Raw genomic sequence first — 20,693 nt, 5'->3', positions numbered from 1 at the left:
TTCCCGTTCCTCTCCTCTCCTCTCATGCTCCAAAAGGGTCCCCCAATGCTCTGGAGCAGATTTTGAGGGTACACAGGGGTCCTGAGGGGAAGCAGGGGCAGGTTCCATTGAGCAAGCAGAAGTCTGTTGCCTGAATGTGACAGCAGCATTGGATACAACCCTTAAACCTCAATGTAGGCAAACCACACATTGTAACACTTCACCCACTCCCAGAAGACTTTGTCAGATATTAGGAGATCCTCCAAATGTTGCTGGACTACAACTCTCATCATCCCAGAGCATTGGTTAGGCTTACAGGCATCCTGCAACATCTGGAGGACCTTGGGTCTTCTCCTCTGCCATAGCAGGGAAACATCTGGGTTTCATGAGCATTAACTGTTTTCTTGAGGTTTCAGATCTGATACTCTTTTGGCTTTTCCTTATAGGTCTCTGTTTCAGACAATGGGGATCCAACTCTGAAATCCACCAGTAGAGTTGTAATCCACATCACAGATGTCAATGATAATCCTCCCACATTTTCCCAGAAGTTCTTCATGGTTAATCTACCACAGAAAACAGGGTCTGAGACTCCTTTGCCGGTCTACAGGATGATTGCCACAGATCGGGATGAGGGACTGAACTGCCAAGTCACTTACAGCCTTGAAGAAAACAGTGACGGAGTCTTCAGCATCCACCCAGTGACAGGCATGGTCTTCTCCAAAAAGGCTTTTCCTGTCCAGGAGTACAACATATTGACGGTGAGTGAGATCTAGGAAGTTAAGGAAGATGGAGGCAGACAGCAGTTTTTTTTCTTGAGTATTTAAGGGCCTTGTAGTCAAAGATGGTATTCAGGTTGTTGTTGTTGTCTCATTGGTCTATTGCCCTTCATCCATAGATCTCAGAGCAACATAATTACATCAAGAACCTGTGAAACCTATTTAGCCCAAACCTGCCATGAAACAACAGCAACACGTACGTTGCAGAAGACAAAATCCTCCATCACCTTCTTCAGTTTGCATGGGTAGTCCAAGAGCAGTTTGGTGGGTCATCGTTGGATGCCAATTACTGGGGAGGAGTAGCAAGAGAGGGTTGCTATTTTCAATCCCTCCTTGTGAACTTCCTGGAGGCATCTTGGCTGACGACTGTGGGTAGCAGGACACTTGACTAGATGGTCAGGTCCAGCAAGGGTCTTCTTATGTTCCTCTGTAGGCTCTGCAGGCTACAGAGACAGACCAGAGTCAGCAGCTTTACATATGCCAAAGAAATCCCATCAAACTCTTGTATTGCATGAACCCTGCTAAGTTAACAGGGGCAAGCAAATGGATGCCATCCAGGTGTACACTTTACCTACCAGCTGAAGGAAGGCAAAGGCAACTGCAGGCTGCCCACTTTGTGGTGCTTCTGGCAATAGAACCATGAAAGGCTGATGTCCTATTAAGTTCACTCAGAACATTGGCAAGAGCAACTTTGTTTTCCACTGCATGTAAGCTGGTGTCTCTCTTGGCAGGTCAAGGCTACTGATGGCGGCAGCCCCCCACTCTCTTCCAGCGTGAGGCTGCATGTCAACTGGATCCCTAAGCCCCTCCCGTCCTCGGAGCCTCTGACTTTTGATGAGCCTCATTTCAACTTTGCTGTCATGGAAACAGACCCAGTGAACCACATGGTGGGAGTGATCAGTGTGGAGGCTGGGCTCGGCCAGCTCTGGTTTAATATCACAGGTGAGTGGTATGCGGCTGGGAAATGAGCTCTGAGGGTGACTCTGGGCTGACAAAACGCTGCCTCGGTTCCCCAGATATCTGGCATGCACATGCCCCGAGCGAACAAAGGCTGTTTATTTTAGATGGCAGGCACATTAGAGTCAAGGCCTTGGCGCTGGCAAGGAGCAGCATTGAGGCTGACTCAAGCAGTTGTCCCACAAAAAGCATTGTGCAGGTCTTGCGTTACCTACCCATCACACTTTGCAAAATGGCATTTCTGGCACTCTCCCAACCTTAAATGAAAATTCTTGTGTTGCAAACGGGCAAAAACACATCTTTGCAGCTCACAGGAAATATGTGGTAATCATAACTATTCCCCACAGCAATAAAAACAAACCAACAGGAGAGAGAGAGAGAGAAACCACAAGGGGTTTTGAAAGTCTTTAAATGTTAAGTTGGTAGGGAGCTGCTATGAATGCTCAGCAATTCCCTTGATAAAAACCTATTATGTTTTATTCCTATTCTTCTCTATTTTCCCCCATTAGTTGGAAATGCCCTATGCTTTCACTATTCAGAAGGATGTCAAAAGATACAAATCTCTTCTGTATATTTTTGCCAGAGTTAAGAGAGACCCATTCTAGGTAGATATTCCAGTGTAATGATCAATGCATTTTTGTTTTTGTTGGAGATATGGACCTCACTCGGATTAATGATTGGGACACCGGTGGCTGTCCAATGTGGTCCTACTTCCATCTTCAAGAACTCATGGTTCTGAAGGGGGTTTACCTTTTTTATAGTATATTGCAACATCTGTAAGATGTTCCCCAGGCTCATGTAGGTTTTCATGCACATTTAATGGTAGAATTTCAGGAATGCATAGATTTTTGAAATAATTCTTAGATGCCAAGATCATTTCATTTCATTTGTATCCTGCACATCTGACTGATCTTTGATGTATCTTTCAGCTGTACTGATCTGTGAGTGTGTAATTCCTATTTCCTGGCATTACATTGCAGACTTAAGGTTTAGTTTGGGGCTTTGGGGGTTTTTGCTTGTTTGTTTTTGTTTTGCCTCTGTTGAGTGAAGCCATTCCTGAAGGCAGATAGTTTGCAGACCTGCAAGAATTGTCCTTCTCAGGGCACCTCCAAGGAATGCTTCTGTGCCTGGTGCAGTTGGGCATGGATAATAGAGTACAAATACAATGAAGGCAGGACAAGAATCAACACAGTACAGAATTGACAATGCTTGAGGAAAGTTTACTTTTGTGTGGGACAGTCTGCCCACATTGTGTCCCCTTGCAGGTATTTTCTTTGGAATTTAATCTCAGTATTTATCTATTCTCCTAAATCAGACACTGTTTACAATATGGGACCTCCTTCACACAGTGGGTCTGGGTAATCCTTTGCCCTGAACCTTGTTTGGCTGGCATACTCAAGCTACCATTGGCGGAGTTTCCTTTTCTATTTTAGAAATTGTGTTTTACACCCCTCCATTCCCCAAGGAGCTCAGGTTGGGGTGGCATGCATGATATGTGGCTATCTATTTTTATCTACACAACAGTTCTGTGAGAAGGAAACAGAATGCAGCCTTCTGCTTTAGGCAGTGGAAAAAGTGGTATATGGGCTCCTCCATAGGGATGGGGAATCAACAACATCTGGAGGACCATTAGTTCCCCAGCCCTGGTCTGTTTCCGCAACTGTTCAATTAGCATTATAGAATCGTAGAGCTGGAAGGGACCACAAGATTCGTCTAGTCCAACCCCTTGCAATGCAGGATTTTTTTTGCCCAGTGTGGGGCTCAAACCCATGACCCTGTGTCTCATGCGCTCCCAACTGAGCTATCCCAGGATGACTAGGCTTCCCCAGAAAGTGTGGACTTTCCCTAGTGTCACAGCAGAGGACATTGCGAGTTCACACATAGAGCTGCCCTTGAGTTCCAAGCCAAAAGTTTCTCTTGGCGCTGTAACGCCCTTCCCTTCCACTTGTCTGCTCAAGTGATTTATAATGCAAGTCAGACAATGTCCGCACCTGTCTGCTCAAATAGTTCTACATGTTCATTTTCTTCCAGACGTCGTCTGGCCCCATCCCTTTCCCTTTTGCTCCTTTTTCTATAAAGGCACTGTTTCTTTAAAATCTTGGTGCCTCTGCTCCACTTTCATTTTCACTCCTGGCTCTTCCTAAATTACTTCAGGAGAGCCAAACACATTTCCCCTTAGGGACATATTCTTCTGAGAACTCAGACCAAAGATTCTTTCCCAGGTCCCCCATTAATGGTTGTTGGAACTGCTATTGTGGGATAGGCTTTTGTGAGTGTAACAGGCCCTAACTGCTTATTACCCATGAGATCGCTGATGACCACCAGTGCCTCACCACCTCTGACATATTCTCTACTTGCCTCATTTTATTTGAAACATAGTTTTTTAAACTTGGAGGCTTACTACTTTCTCCAATGCCACCCAAGCCAGGAGTGTTCAAGTGTCAAGTCAGGTGGCCTGTACGAGCAGAACTACATTTACCTACTCCATGTAGTTTTTCTCCACCATTTCAGGAACTCATACAATAGCATCTTAGTTTCCCCTTGTTATCTGTGAAACTGTTTCTGTTATCACAGAAACTACAGCTTAAAAATGGGCATAGTTCCTATCTCTACTGCATCAAGGCTGCGCTCTATCCATGACATGACACATCCATGACACATCCATGGTGACCCTCTATCAAATCCTCCCAGTTGCTTCTGTTTTGCTTCATGGAAATCTACTGCCAGATCTCTGGAACACAAATAGGACCATAGGAAGTTTCCCTATTGGTCCAGCTAGCTCAGCATTGCCTATACTGACTCACAGCACCTCTCTGGGGTTTCAGGCAGGGGATCTCTCCAAACCCTACCTGGAGATGTCAGGGATTGAACCTGGGGCCTTCTGCATGCAAAGCAGATGCTCTACCACTGAGCTATGGCCCTTCCCCAATGTGACTTTTGTAACTACCTGAAGGTGGCTATTATATCTGCTCTCAGTCTCCTCTTTTCCAGGCTAAACATCCCCAACTCCCTCAACCGTTCCTCATAAGGCTTGGTTTGCAGACCCTTGATCATCTTGGTTGAAAGGGATATTTGTCAGGACTATAGTATGGACTATCACTCCCATTCTTATCATGATCCCCCTCCCACCTCAACATATGCCTGCATTTTTGTGGGGGGGGGGAGAGAAATAGCTGTAGAGGAAATGCTATTTGGAAATGGAAGGATTAACATGACAGAGTTGATTCCCAGAGAAAAGAGGTGGACGATGGTGGACAAAATAGAGCAGTCTATACAGGCCTTATGTGGCAGGAAAAGCTGTGAATTAGTGGTGGGGAGATTATGCAGCTAGCCAATTGTGCTGAAAAGTTATATTTTCTAAGCTCTGGGGATGGGGTGAGGCAGAGAAAGGAGAAAAATGGGAGGGTGTTTCACTCATGATGTCATACAGATGTCAGGGAACACTGCATCACTATTCCACAAGATGATGCCTAGTGTAGAAGCAGGATACATTCTCTATCTCAGTGTATAGTCACACAAAGAGCTCTAAGAAACCTTGCTTGGAGAATAACCCATAGATTATCATAGTCAGCCTTACACAACTTGTGACACTCCAAGCTGAAAGCAGCCCACCAAATGGGTATTGTGGCCTGCCAGGTAACCTCGCAATTTTGCAGCCTCTGCTTGGTCACTATTGTTGGTGGTGAGCGGCATTTCATTTGGTAGGCCGCAGGTTGCTCAAGCTGACTACCTTTCATCATCTATGCAGCCTGCTCTTTAGCTTTATGGACTATTGGAGAATAAAGCTGCGGGTTTTTCTGCCTTATTTCAGTCTTCAGATGCTAAATGTGCATTATTTAAGTCCTTATCCAATTGTAACTAATGGTGGGGAAATGAATAAGAACTCTGCAGTGGCTTCCAAAACATCTTCTTTTAGGGTGGCTTGCTCCACTGCAAATCTTACAGATGTTTGTCCTTGCCCAGGACTCATCCATGAATCGGAGCAAGTCTCAACAGAGAGAGGGGAACTGGTTTAAGCATCACACCTTGAAGCAAAGCCAGCAAATGTCCTCTCCCCTGCCAGTTTCTCCTGATAGTCCTTCTTTTCAACAGAACATGCCCTTCTGTGTCCCACTGGTTAATTTCAGCTCCCTTCACCTTGTATAGCATTTCAACAACAAACTAGGCATTATTGCATGCTTAAGCCTATGCAAAACTTAGGGAAAATAAACAAAGATGCAATGAGGACAATAGAAGCCTTTCACAGATGTTTTCCACCCACCTTTTTTGCTATTCTGCTGCCTGCCTCTGGATATATTTTATTTGTTGCAAATGCTACCAGCTGCAATGATACTTTTTTCCCTCTTGGATCCCTGCCTGCCCAGGGAGATGCTGTTACTCAGACACCTGGCCTCCTCCGTCATAACTCCTACCCTATCTACTTAAGTTATCTCTTTCCTCTAAGGTGGTGATGATGACATGGATTTTGACATCGAGAAGAGCACTGGCAGCATTGTTATTGCGAGAAACCTGGATGCAAAGAAAAGATCAAACTACAACCTCACAGTGCAGGTCACTGATGGATCGAGCATCATCAAGACACAGGTGAGCATCCACAAAGCCTTGTCCAAACCCTTCTGTATTCTCAGGGAGAGTTTTTATAAGAACTTAGGATAAGAACATACACAGATAGAGTTCTCTCAAAAAATTACTTTGCCAAAATGCTAAAAATTCATGATTCAGCTGAATATGCATAAGACTGGGGGATAAGGTGCTATAAGGGGCTCCCAATTTGGCCTGTGTAGATTAGCAAAATGGCACCGTCTTTCATGCAAGCTCACTTGGGGAAAACACCCCAAACTCAATGCTCAATGCTTCTCAATGCACAGCAAAAAAATAAAAATAAGAACACTTACCAAAAGTGTCACTTTTTCTTAAAATCCTTCCTCTGCAGATCCTGGCCAACTGTGGTACGGTACTTGGAGACTCAGGGGCCCAGTTTGCACGCAAAGCTAAGCCTAACCACTGCTTAATGTAAATGAGCAAACATGCAGTCTGTCAGAGAGGAGATTGTGGTCCCTTTCCTCTTACCTGGTCATTGTGCTGCTGTGTTGAGCTGTTCTAAGCCACATGGGAGAGGGCAGCAGCTTAGAGCACCTGCTTTGCATGCAGAAGCTCCCAGGTTCAATCCCTGACATTTCCAGGTAGGGCTGCCTGAAGCCCTGCAGAGCTGCTGCCTGTCAATGTAGACAGTACTGAGCTAGATGGGCCAATGGTTTCACTCAGCAGAAGGTAGCTTCCTATGTTAAAAGGGTGAGCTGATGACAGTCTCCTGCACCACATCAGTTTTGACCCAAAACAACAAAGGGCTTATTCATTCATCCAGATCAACCACATCATCCATGACACTGTATTTCAGCACATCTCCACATGAAGATATGTATTGAGATAATTATGGCAGGCATTTGAGATTGATGAGCATTCTTCCCTGTGTGGCCAGGATGAGAGGAACTGAATCCTGAATCTGAATCATGGTGATGCGGAAGCCCTGAGGCTTCCTAAATTCATTAGATTGGCAAGTTCATTACCAATCCCTGGCAACTCCAGGTAGGCCTGGAAGAGAACGCTGCCTGAAATCCCAGAGAGCTGCTGGCGGTCTATGTAGCCAATACTGAGTTAGCTGAACCAATTGTCTGACTCAGGGTAAGGCAGATTTCTATGTCCCAGGGTCTGAGCAGTCAGAATAATTCTGCATCTAATGCAATTGCCTGTTGCACATAACTGGCAGCATTTGTAAGGCCTATTAGCAAGTCCAGGAGAAAGGTGAGGACCAAAAATGGTTCCACCAATCCACCTCTTTCCTTTGCACGTGTCAATCCAAATCTGAAGCCATCTCTAAACTGTTTTGATACTGGTTTAGCTGTCAAGAGTCTCTCTGAAGCAATCTGGGAATTGTAACTTTTGTCAAGATACTGATAATTATTTGCTATAGATCTGTTGTTCATGGGGTCTTTGGCCAGTAGCCATGACAGCTAATGAATTCAAAAGTGACCTGATATTTATAGTGTAGACATGCATTTTGTCTCCCAACAGGTAGGTAACCTCACCTTTCACTCTTGCCAACAAGTGCATATGTTTGCCTGGGAAAACAAGGTTTTTAGCAGGGATTTAATCTGATAATTGCTTTACTGATAGCCACTAAAGTTATGTAAAACCTAGGAGATGGTGGGAAGCAGATGCTGAGGGTGCTGTTTCAGTGTGACTCAGTAGTAGATTGATTGTATTTTCAACGTCTTTATAACATTGTTCTGCTGCCACTAAGAGTCATCTTCTGACACCTTGGCTGACATGCAATCCCGGCCTCCAGGAACTTTTCTTCTGTTTACTTTGGCATTGACAATCACTGCTGGGTATGTTGGTGAACCTGCTCTTGCAAAATCGTGGCAAGTTGGATTTCATTGAAGAAAGCAGGCGATTGCATCAGGTCGTCTCCTTCCAAGATGCGGTTTGCGATGAAAAACAACTGGATCAAATAGACAGAGATTGCCAAGTTCTCTTTGCAACATTTGACAGCGAGCTTAAGGATGGGTTTATTTTTTCCTGTTACAAATACGTTTCCAGGCTCTTGCAAATACGTTTCCAGGCTGCTGCTGATATATTGTACACTTTCCCCACCATGTCATTCCTGTCCTTATTCTGTTAGTTTCCCGGGATGAAATAAGCAGAAGTGCAACTACTCCAAATAAGTTTCTAAATTCTAGTGATTGCTTCAAAACAGTACGTACATCCAGTGCTGCTAAACTGATTATCACCAAACATTCATGGTGTCTGAATTTTTTGGTCCCCCTTGCTGTTGCTTATCCTTATCCTTCACCTTCATAATCCTCAGCCTCATTTGCCTACACTTCAATATAACTGACTGGGATACCCCATGCCATTTTAGGAGCACTGGAAGCTACCTTATGCGGTGTCCATCTATCTCAGTATGGTCTACGCTGATAGGCAACAGCTCTCCAAGGTTTCAGATGGGACATTCCCAGTCCTGGAGATGGCAGGAATTGAACCTGGGAAATTCTGCATGCAAGGCAGATGCTCTAGCACTGAGCTGCGGTCCTTCTTCCATGAGGTCATCACTTCAGATATAGTGTCATCTCATTCAAGCTGGGCACCCTGGTAGAGCCCACCACTGACACCTGCCCTGTGCCCCCTTGATGTCCTTTTCCAGACAGGCATCACAAGCAGTTCTCACTGCACTTTTAATTCCTCTCCATGCCCCTGAAGTAACGTCACTCGGGGACATGGTGGGGAATGAAAACAGTGGCCCTATGTCACCTGGTCCCACTGCCATGTAAGCCCACATAAGAACATAGGAAGAACCTGCTGGATCAGGCCAGTGGCCCATCTCCTCCAGCATCCTGTTCTCACAGTGGCCAACCAGATGCCTGTGGGAAACCAGCAAAGAGGGCATATCCAGAGCAGAAGTCGTCCACCAAAGACCTCAAGCCTAGAACTGGACTCACATCAAGTCATTGACAAAAATCGCATAGAAGCTCTCTGGAGCACATGTTTTAGATATGCATTTATGCACATGGCAGGGAGCACACGTCCAAAGCCTGCTAACTCTGGCATGCTGAAAGCTACAAAAAATAACCGCAATAGAGTTTTCTGTCAAAATTGCTGTGCTTGTCTAAGAATTAACCTCATCATTCCAGCTCCCACCCTGACTTCTCTCTTACGTATGTTCTCCCTACACTCTTGCAGGCCTATATCCGTGTGATTGACATTAACCAGCATTCCCCCAAGTTCTTGGAGTATCAATATGAGGCTCACATTCCAGAAGACACGCCTCCCGGGACAGAAATTGCCTGGGTCCGTGCAACAGACAAGGACCATGGGAAAGGACTGATCTACACCCTTCAGAGCAGCGTGGATCCCAGAAGCATGAAGCTTTTTCAGATGGACCCAAGCAGTGGCACACTCATGATGGCGGAAGCACTTGATTCGCAATCCATGTCGCTGCACACCCTGACAGTCATGGTATGGGAGTCACAGGAAAGCAATTTGTATATTTATTTGATTTATATCCAACTCTATCCCATGGGCTTGGAGTGCCTTACAGCAGTTTTTCTCAATTTCACTCAACGTGTACTTGTTGCCGTGCACAGCTAGGTGTTGTGCCAGGGTGCAATGACCAAAACACAAAGATACTATTGGGGGTTAAGCAAGGCCATTACTTTATTGGCTGCAGTCAATATATTGGGTTGGGATGGGGTAAGTATCTGTCTGCTGGGAAGAACAGCCTACCACCACCCTTCCCAACTGCTGAGGCCACCATGCAGCCCACCATGCCAAGGGCCACCGAGATGGCAACCTGGGTATGTGCGAATATATGGCCATTGGCCATGGCCCCCCAAGCTAGGGTGAAGACCTTGAAGCACCATGCCCAATACCCCTTATGGTAGTCCCCCCCCCCATAAGTTATGGATCCTCACCAATGCCCTTCCCTGCCAAAAATGTGACAGTAAGGAATAGATAAACATACACAAACATACACTCTTGCTATGGGAAAGGCAATAACCTCACAGCCATGGGCCAACTGTGACCTTTTTAACCAGTGACCAAAGAACATCCTGAAACTGTGGGAGGGAGGGAGGGAGGGGAAGTTGGTGATGACACTGAGTGCTGAAGCCACAGCCCAGGGCTCCTATTTACATCCACCTCCAACAAGGCTTCCCTTTGGTCCACACCCAAGCCCTGCCCACCTGCCGAAGTCAAATGAAGGCTCTTATTAGTTCCTGAGGTTGAGCTCCAATTGGGACATGGTGCAACAGCACCAGCCAACTAGATGTCTGTGGTTGCCCCTGCCTTCCACCACGTAGGTGCACATAGAGTAGAACAGCAGTGAACTGGGAGTTGATGCACTTGCAGGGCAGGAGTCTTTTTCTGTTGCTGTTGGAATCAGAAGATTGAGATGTGGCTCACGGTTCATCCAAATGAATGAGAGTGGTTGCAATGCCAAGTCCATACTGTCCCTTTCCCCCAGGGTCCATTTGGCATTCTGCAGCTGGGAAGTGTCACATTGCAATGAATGCCTTCTTTTCTCTAAGACTGACATTCACGCGTTCACCTGTTCTGCCACTTAGGTGCGAGACCAGGAAGTCCCAGTCAAGCGAGACTTTGCCAGAATTGTCATCCACGTAGAGGACTGCAACAGCCACCCTCCCCAGTTCTCCAGCCTCCATTACAAGGCAGAAGTTCTGGATGCAGCCCCAATAGGCACAGAGGTTGTGCAAGTCCGAGCCCTGGATCAAGACCGAGGAGTGAATGCTGAAATCCACTACTGCCTTGAGGCAGGTAAGGGACTCGAGCAATTTATAGCTGCCTATGAATGCAAGTGTTTCCCTGAATACTGAGTGTAATGGCATGTGCTAGCTAAAAATGATTTTTCCCAGTGTGCTATAAATGCAAGACTAATAGGAGCAAGAAAATTGCATGAACTGGAGTGGATTGGCATATGAATGTGCTGGTTGACCTCTGTGAGAACAAGATGCTAGGCTAGATGGACCTGGTTCTGCAGGACTCGTGTCCTTCCTCAGCCCCTGTCCTCTCACTTTCCATCTTGTGTGCTGAGGACAGTGCCTCTGGGTTCCCCACATCTAACCACAGGCTCCAAATTCATTGACCACATCCCCATTGTATTAGTAGGCAGAACCAGCATCAAGTCAAGAGTCAGATGGTTGTGCATCTGCCAAGGGCACACACCACAGGTGGAAGCCCACCAACAAAACCTGCTCCTTCTCATCACCATTGCAACCTGCTCGTTTACCTGCCTCTCATTCAGGTCTAAACTACAGGGATTGTAAGAAAGAGGAGGAGTAGGTGCCACTGCTTGCTTGCTCCTTGGCTCTCTGCCTGGTAAAGCAAAAGAAGACAAAAATGTGCACAAAAAGGCTGATTTGAAAATTCAGTTTATATGAATAATAGTGTATTCAGCACCAAATGCTAATGAGCAAAAAAAAAGGCGGAGTAGCTAGCATAAAGCACACATTTCCAAATATATCCTTCATCAGTATATATATCCTTCATCCTTTATACATAGTGCTGCAAAGCCAAACACACAAAACAATAATTCATATGGGTTCAATATACCATGTATAAACATTTTAAAACCATAAGGCTATGCTACTTTAAATAATCAATTCCATTAATACAATAAATGTTATATCAAATATACTCCAAAAGCTGCTATAGCCATAATTTAATCACTTGAGATCATAAGGCACATAAATAATTGTTGCTTACCAATCTTATGAGGCATGTATGATTTGGAAATTTTTCTTAGCACTTCTTTGCTCAGCTATGCCAGCCAGCAAAGCACTATAGTTCATTCATTCATTCATTCATTCATTCATTCTCCTGTCGCCCCCACCATGTGGACACATCATAAAATGTTCAGCAGGTCAGTATCACTCTGCTCATTCTGGACAGAAGTGGCATCTAAAAATAAAAATGGGCCTCCATTTTAGCCAATATGTTAAACAAATCTGAGTCGTGATTCTTTTTCTATGAGCATTTTTCTTCTTTGAGTTCAGGTCTCTGGTCTGCAGTGCAGCACAAACACACTTTGCTCCCTATCAGTTTTCACAGCCTTACATCTCCAAGCCAGCAGCTCCTAAGTATAGCATGAAAGTCTGTTTAACTTTTTGAATTGATGCGCAGCTAATACCGTTTCACATTTCTAAATCTCTTTAAACAAGGTGTAGCCTGCCAGGGAAGGCATTGTTTCCCATTATGCTCTGTTGAGTAAGGCTATTTGTCCCTAAAGCTGCAGTCCTTTTCCAGAAATAAGCGCCACTGAAAAAACAATGGCTTACTTCCAAATAAAGTAGATCAGAACTGGCTATTAAGCCTTTCATTTTAACTGTTAGAAAGGCTATTTTATATATATACATATATATATGGCACTGTCTTAACAGCACAAGTTCCAGGGGAAAATAATTGGGGGGCGGGTCCCATCAACAAGTGTTTTTAAGAGCAATTATCTCCTAATAAATGAGATGGGTACATGTTAGATGGGTGATCAGATGGGTGACGAAAACCAATAAACACAACAGCAATTTAAACGTGGTTTTTCATTCTTTCTTTCTTTTTTCAGGAAACAATGGAGACTTCTTTGCTATAGACAAGTTGTCTGGAATTATTACAGTGTCCCAGAAGCTGGATCAGACCAAGCAAGAGAGATTTGTTCTCATTGTAAAGGCAGAAGATCAAGGGTTTCCACAACTGAAGGACTCTGCTACTGTGAACATTTTTATGAAGCCCTCTGATGGCACACCTCCACAGTTTTCAGAGGAGGAGTACGTTATAGAGATCAGTGAATCTGCTGTTATTGGCTCTCCTGTCATCCTTGTTTCAGCCACGAGCCTTTCGTCTGTTACCTATGAAGTAAAAGAAGGAGATAAAGATGGCGTATTTTCCATCAACTATCAATCTGGCCTTATTTCAACACAAAGGAATCTAGATTTTGAGCAGGCTTCATCTTATCAGCTGAAAATCCGTGGCACCAATATGGCAGGAGCATTTATGGATGTTCTGGTGTTTGTTTATGTCATAGATGAGAATGACAATGTGCCTATCTTTTCTAAGCCTTCCTTTGTTGGCCGGATCAATGAGAACGTTCCATTGGGAAGTATGATTATGGATGAAAACAATGCGCCGCTTGTGATTCATGCGTCAGATGCTGACCGAGATTCTAATGCCTTGTTGGTCTATGAAATTTTGCAGCCAGAGGCACTGGGTTTTTTCAAAATTGATCCAAGCATGGGTACTCTTAGTACTTGCGCAGAAATTGATTATGAGCGTGTCCCAGTTCATCACTTCAATGTCCATGTGCGTGACAGTGGGAAACCCAATTTATTTGCTTCCAAACCCACGGAGGTCACCATTTATATCAAGGATGTTAATGATTGTCCTCCTGTGTTTACAAAAGATATTTATGAACTTTCTGTAGGACTTCCTGTCCATCACGGGATGGAGCTTTATACCATACATGCAGAAGATGTGGACTCAGAGATAGCCTACAGTATAGTAGGAGGGAATCCTAATCACGTTTTCTACATTCATCCAACAACTGGCCTCATCTCTGTGCTGAATGCTACCATCTTAGAACGCTATCATGAACTCACAGTTAGAGCTGGAGATGGTTTATATACAGTTAGTGCTATGGTTAGGATTCATTTTATTGAACCACAAGACAGCACCTTAAAATTTGATCAAGATTTATATACAGCAACAGTGAAGGAAAACACCACAGATATCCAAACTCTGGTTGCTCTTGGTGTCATTGGGAATCAACTGAATGAACCCCTCTTCTACTCCATCATGAATGGCACAGAGAAGTTCAGGGTGATCCAGTCTTCAGGAGTGCTACAGACCAAGGGTGTAGAATTTGATCGGGAAACTCAAGACACTTATGATATTGCAGTGGAAGTAAAGGACATTAGAAATCCGCCAAGGGTGTCTCAAGCAATGCTCAAAATCTATGTGGACGACGTTAATGACAATGCACCCCATTTTGAAAATGTGCCATATTATATAGCTATGCAGGATGGCACTGAGCCAGGTGATGTCATCTTTCAGGTTTCTGCCACTGACTGGGATCTGGGGAATAATGGAGTCATTTTTTATTCCTTTGCAGAAGATTACAAGTATTTCCGGATTGACCCTTACTTAGGGGACATCTCACTCAAGAAACCCCTTGATTTTCAAACTTTGAATAAATACATACTAAAAGTGATTGCCAGAGATGCCGGTGAACCTCCCTTGTATGCTGAAGAAGAGGTTCTGATCATGGTGAGGGACAAATCCAACCCTCTCTTCCAAAGCCTCTTCTATACTGTGAAAGTGCCTGAAAACATTCCACTCTACACGTCTATTCTGCACATCCAGGCTCGGAGCCCTGAAGGCTTGCGTTTAATATACAACATTGTGGAAGAAGGAGCTCTTAAACATTTCAACATTGACTTCAAGACCGGTGTGCTTATGGTCACCAGCCAACTAGACTATGAATCTGACACAAAACATGCCTTTACAGTCAGAGCTACAGACACAGCAATGGGTGCCTTTTCAGAAGCAATGGTAGAAGTGGAGGTTGAGGACATCAATGACAATCCTCCTGAATTCTCTCAGGTGGTTTATACTGCGTCAGTCACTGAAGGCCTGCCAGCTCAGACCCCCGTCATACAGCTCCTTGCTACTGACAGAGATTCAGGGAGGAACAAAGTGGTTTCATATCAGATCTTGGAAGACCGTTCAGACGCGTCAAAGTTATTTAATGTTGATGCCAGCACAGGTGAAATAACAACAACTCAGGTTCTAGATTATGAAGCCAACCATGAATTTCGGATTAGAGTGAGAGCCACAGACCATGGAATGCCTCATCTCAGCACTGAAGCCCTTGTGGTGATCAGTGTGTTAGACATCAATGACAACCCACCCAAGTTCAGTCAGCTTCACTATGAAGCCAATGTGAGCGAAATGGTCCCCTGTGGCCATGTTGTGATAAAAGTCCAGGCTTTTGACCCTGATAGCGGGGACACCCGTAGATTGGAATATCTAATCCTTTCAGGGAATGAGAAAAGGCATTTCACCATTGACAGCACTTCTGGAATCATTTCCACACTGAATCGTTGCAAAAGGGACCTGGAGTCTTTCTACAACCTCAGAGTCTCTGCATCAGATGGCGTGTTTAAAACCACAGTGCCAGTATACATCAATACCACAAATGTAAATAAATACAGTCCATCATTTCAGCAGGATGTATATGAAGCAGTATTGGCTGAAAATGCCAAGGTTGGAACCAAAGTGATTGAATTGCTAGCCACTGACCCAGATGATGGCCCGTATGGCACCGTAGATTACACCATCATAAACAAGCTTGGCCAAGAGAAATTTGCAATAGATGACAAGGGACGCATTGAAACGCTGCAGAAGTTGGACAGAGAAAATTCCACAGAAAGAGTTGTTGCTATTAAAATCATGGCCAAGGACGGGGGAGGAAAAGTGGCATTCTGTACTGTCAAAATCATACTCACAGATGAAAATGACAACCCGCCACAGTTCAAAGCTTCTGAATACATCTTGTCTATCCAGTCCAATGTGAGCAGAGGGTCACCAGTCATTCAAGTACTAGCTTATGACGCTGATGAAGGAGTGAATGCTGACGTCACCTACTCTGTTGATTCAGTGGAGGAAGTTATTGCAGAGGATGTGATTGAGATTAACACTGCAACTGGAGTTGTTCAAGTCAAAGAGAGTCTCCGCAGGCTAGAAAACAGGACAGTGAACTTCAAAGTCAAAGCTGAAGATGCAGGACCTCCCAATTGGAATTCCGTTGTTCCAGTGAATCTTCAAGTTGTTCCAAAGGAGGTGTCCTTGCCAAGGTTTTCTGAGCCACTATACACCTTCTCAGCATCTGAAGACCTCCCGGAGGGATCCGAAATAGGATCAGTTAGTGCTGTGGCAGAGGAGCCTGTCATCTATAGTTTGGTGAAAGGTACCACTGCCGAAAGCAATAAAGAGGGGATATTTGCTTTGGATAAACGAACAGGCACCTTGACTATTGAGAAGGCAATGGATCATGAGAAGATGAAATGGTACCAGATTGATGTTTTGGCTCACTGCTCACACCAGGATACTGACTTGGTCTCTTTGGTGTCTATCAACATCCATGTAAAAGATGTCAATGACAACAAGCCTATTTTTGAGGCTGATCCTTACAGGGCCTTTGTAATGGAGAACATGCCACCAGGAACTACTGTGATTCAGGTCACTGCCAATGATCAAGATACTGGAAGTGATGGGCAAGTGAGTTATAGCTTAGGATCAGAACCAAGCAACATCAGAGAGCTCTTCACCATTGACAGTGAAAGTGGTTGGATCATGACTCTTAAAGAGCTAGATTGTGAGGTTCAAGAAACCTACCAGTTTTTTGTTGTGGCGTCAGACCATGGTAGGAAACACCAGCTTTCTTCTCAAGCCCTTGTGGTGGTCACCATAACTGATGAAAATGACAATGCTCCACAGTTCACCTCTGAAATCTACAAAGGGTCTGTGGTTGAGAACGCTGAGCCTGGGCAAATGATCACCACACTTAGAACTGTGGACAATGATATTTCAGAGCAGAACAGACAAGTCACATGTTACATCACTGGTAAGAACCTATCTCTCCTAACATTTTGATAAAATAGAATACAACATGTTTTCTGGTAGGTTTGCTTGACTTTGAGAAGCACCTTATCCTACAGGTAGTCTTGCTGAAATCTCTGCAGTTGATAATATCAGATGATAGCCTTTATTAATTAAGGACCATGTCATGCAACATGTTTCATATAAGGTGGTACTGTGGGGTGCAGGCATGAAAACTACATGGAAGGACAACCCTTTGAAATCAGAGAACTCCAAAGCAATCCCTGGCTCCTTCCTAAGCCACATTATGCTCCCCTTTCTCCTCCTCATGCTATTCTGGGGGATTCCCTCAGGGTGTGGGAGGTGGCGACTGGAAAGCCCCATCGCAGAAGTGGGCTTCTGGTAGTCGAGCTCATTAGCTGAATCTTGCCCATATACTCTTAATATAGCAGTTTTGATTCTGCTCAGAGTCATGTACATAGATGCAGTCAGTGAGGCAGCGTGTTCATAATAACTAGGGCAAACAAATTTTATTGACATCCCACACAGAGGAATGAGACTTAAGAGACACAGGATACAATCCTATACTTTGTTGGATTAAGTCCCATTCAACTTAATGGGGCTTACTTCTGAGTATGCGTGCATAGGATGGCAATGTCAGGGTTCTTGTCTCCTTTCTTTACCTCTTCCCCTTAAACTCTTGGGTTTTTTGTTTTACTTTGTATTGTCTTCAATTATGATGTCTTCTCTGCCTTATCAGAAGGAGATATCTTGGGACAGTTCAACGTTGCTGAGGTTGATGGAGAATGGAAGGTTTTTTCCAAGAAGCTTCTGAACAGAGAAGAAAGAGAAAAATATCTGCTCAAAGTCATGGTATCTGATGGAAAGTTTCAAGCAGCAACAGAAGTGGAGATTTCAGTCCTTGATGTCAATGATAACAGCCCTGAATGCAAGCAGGTGATTGTGTATGTCTATAAAGTTGTGTCTCCTCGTCCACATACACACACACACACAGAAAAAAACCCCACACCACTAGCTGTGTGCCAATTTGGAACCAAAGCTGACCTGGAGAAGCCACCTTGTAAGGTGGGACAATCCCTTGAGCAATTACATGTTGGCAGTGTTGAGTCATCCCATTCCTCTTGTTTTAGAAGTACTATGACATGTTGTGATTCTGTTGCCTTGTACCTGATTGGGGGAGAAGGAGGAGGCAATATAAAATAGTTCAAGGTGGAGAAGATGGAGAAGAGCAAAACAGAGCAGAATTGCACTCTTTGTACAAACTATGGCCTCTTTATATTTTTGATGGTTCTGGATATCAAAATGGTAGCTGCGTAGTGTAAGGAATCATAAATGCATGGAATTGCACTCTCATAGAAAACTTGCCCCAGAGAAAAACTAGGTTGAAAGTGATTAGATATGATTTAGGTCAGGCATCCCCAAACTCAGCCCTCCAGATGTTTGGGGACTACAATTCCCATCATCCCTAGCTAATAGGACCAGTGGTCAGGGATGATGGGAACTGTAGTCCCTTAACATCTGCAGGGCTGAGTTTGGGGGTGCCTGATTTATGTCCTTTACGAGTATTAGATGATGAGGATTCACTGGCCTTATTTAACGAACAGTTGCAGGAGTGGGCTGCGGGGAGGTGTTCCATCATATACAGTGGTACCTCGGGTTACAGACGCTTCAGGTTACAGACTCAGCTAACCCAGAAATAGTACCTTGGGTTAAGAACTTTGCTTCAGGATGAGAACAGCAATTGTGCGGCGGCGCAGCAGCAGCAGCAGGAAGCCCCATTAGCTAAAGTGGTGCTTCAGGTTAAGAACAGTTTCAGGTTAAGAACAGACCTCCAGAATGAATTAAGTTCTTAACCCGAGGTACAACTGTACCTGGCCTTTCAGCAGCAGTGCCAGTACCACTTACCAGGAGGAAGAGAAGGAAGGGTGACATTGTGGGAGGGTGGCACTGCATGGGTGCACAAAGAGAGCCAACCCAGTGCTCTTTCCACTGTGTCTGCACAGCACATATCTCCCTGCTGCACTGCCCTCTTGCAGTGACACCGCAACTGGGAGGCTAGGTACTCCTGAGCAGCTATGCGCCTTGGAATTCTGTAACTGTTTCCCCTTTCTTACTCTGCCTAGGACACACAATGTGGTAATGATGGCAGAGGCTGTTCTTTGGCTGTTTGTATTTATACCCTATATGTAGCTCATTCTTCTTTTAGAAAGCTTGAAGCATCTTTCATTAGGATTCCAGTGGTCTTCTTCTCTCTAGGTCCAGATTTCATTAGCTTCACCATTTGCTATAGCAAAGTCAACCAGGCCAATACAGATGCCTGTGGGTGCATAGCCTTGACTTTAGGCATCTGGGTTGAACTAGATAGGTTCAGCTAATGCAAGAAATGACCATTTCATCACTATTCTGAATCCCGGCATCTGTTAATGGAGTGGACCACTTCAGCAAGGCATTTCAGTTGGAATAAAGTCAGTCTTTTCACTTGAAAACATCCTTTCTTTTCATTCCAGACACCGTATGAAGAGAGAATTTCAGAAGATGCGCCTCAAGGGTTTTCTATTTTGAAAGTGTCAGCCACAGATGTTGATGTTGGTAGCAATGGCCAAATTACCTATAGTCTCCATGGATCTGGTGCTGATGAGTTCAGATTAGACCCCCATACAGGTAAGATGGGCATCTTCCTCAACCCTCCGGCGTATCCCTGACTCTCATTCCCACTCTTTGAACATACATTAGAGATCAGAATATTGTCCCTGTGTGCTAGCCTTCCCCAACATGGCTCCCTTCTGATGTTTTGGACTTCAACTCCCATCAGCCCCAGTCAGCATGTGTTGTGGAGCAGCACATGGGTATAGCCTGTCAAGAAAAGACAATTGGTATTCATTCACAATTTTGTTGGAACACCTTTAAGCCCACAAACCATGCCTAATTAATTACTTTTTAATGTTGTCTTTATACCGCAATGAATTTAAGTTACATAAGGGCAGTTGATGTTATATAAATAATTGTGCTGATCTTGTTCATGAGCAGACAGTGGGATAAATAATGTAGTATTTGTTGAAAACCGAAATGCAGCAGAATAGAAACAGCGCTGATTGTGAAGAATACACGTCAGAATGGAAATTGTTGCCTTCTGACATCCCTGGCCTGGATTTATATTATTTTCAGAATATTCCCACATGGTATGAGCTCTTGAAGAAGGTGATTTTTCAGTAGTATAATATCTAGTAAGGTCTATTTCTAAAGAGACTGGTACATGCTGTCCGTAATTCTCTGCACCAGTCCAAGAGAGAACAGCATACTCAGGCAACTCTGCAGAGCAGAGAAGGCTATCGGCTATTAAATATGAGTTCCAAAGCCTGGAGCCATTTTTAAAAAATGTTTAGGTAAGCATGCATGTTTTATCAATTTAAAAGCCCAGGATGCCATGGAACCTGCCCGGTATTTATGTCTTTATTCATTCTGATCATTCCCACGCCAGGGGAGCTGACCACTTCTTCATTACTTGACCGGGAGCTGAAGCCCAAGTACCAGCTTGTTGCCAAGGCAACAGATGGAGGAGGACGTTTTTGCCAGGTGGGCATAACCGTGGACCTAGAGGATACAAACGACAATGCTCCCAGGTTCTTTCCCAGTCATTGTGCAGTAGCTGTCTTTGATAACACCACAGTAAAGACTCCCGTGGCAGTTGTCTCCGCAAGGGACCCTGATGAAGGTGAGACAAAATGTGGTGTCTATTGCAAGTTTATAGAATAAACAGATCAATGCTTTTGGCAAATGAAGAAAAGATATCATTCA

General features: G+C 44.4%; 1 protein-coding gene across 1 annotated transcript in view; it reads left to right on the top strand.

Moving 5' to 3' along the window:
- FAT2 (FAT atypical cadherin 2) overlaps window positions 1-20,693 on the top strand; it is a 102,518-nt gene that overhangs the window by 55,068 nt on the left and 26,757 nt on the right. Inside the window, exons 5-13 of the mRNA XM_053377049.1 lie at window positions 426-737; window positions 1,487-1,697; window positions 6,157-6,296; window positions 9,453-9,728; window positions 10,835-11,045; window positions 12,847-16,902; window positions 17,638-17,834; window positions 19,406-19,559; window positions 20,377-20,610. Coding sequence (XP_053233024.1) covers window positions 426-737; window positions 1,487-1,697; window positions 6,157-6,296; window positions 9,453-9,728; window positions 10,835-11,045; window positions 12,847-16,902; window positions 17,638-17,834; window positions 19,406-19,559; window positions 20,377-20,610 — 5,791 coding nt within the window. The remainder of the gene's footprint in view (window positions 1-425; window positions 738-1,486; window positions 1,698-6,156; window positions 6,297-9,452; window positions 9,729-10,834; window positions 11,046-12,846; window positions 16,903-17,637; window positions 17,835-19,405; window positions 19,560-20,376; window positions 20,611-20,693) is intronic.

Source organism: Podarcis raffonei, chromosome 2, assembly GCF_027172205.1.
Source record: "Podarcis raffonei isolate rPodRaf1 chromosome 2, rPodRaf1.pri, whole genome shotgun sequence".
Classification (NCBI taxonomy): Eukaryota; Metazoa; Chordata; class Lepidosauria; order Squamata; family Lacertidae; genus Podarcis; species Podarcis raffonei.
Note: the sequence above shows the minus strand (reverse complement) of the source record. Positions and strands in the feature narration are given on the sequence as shown.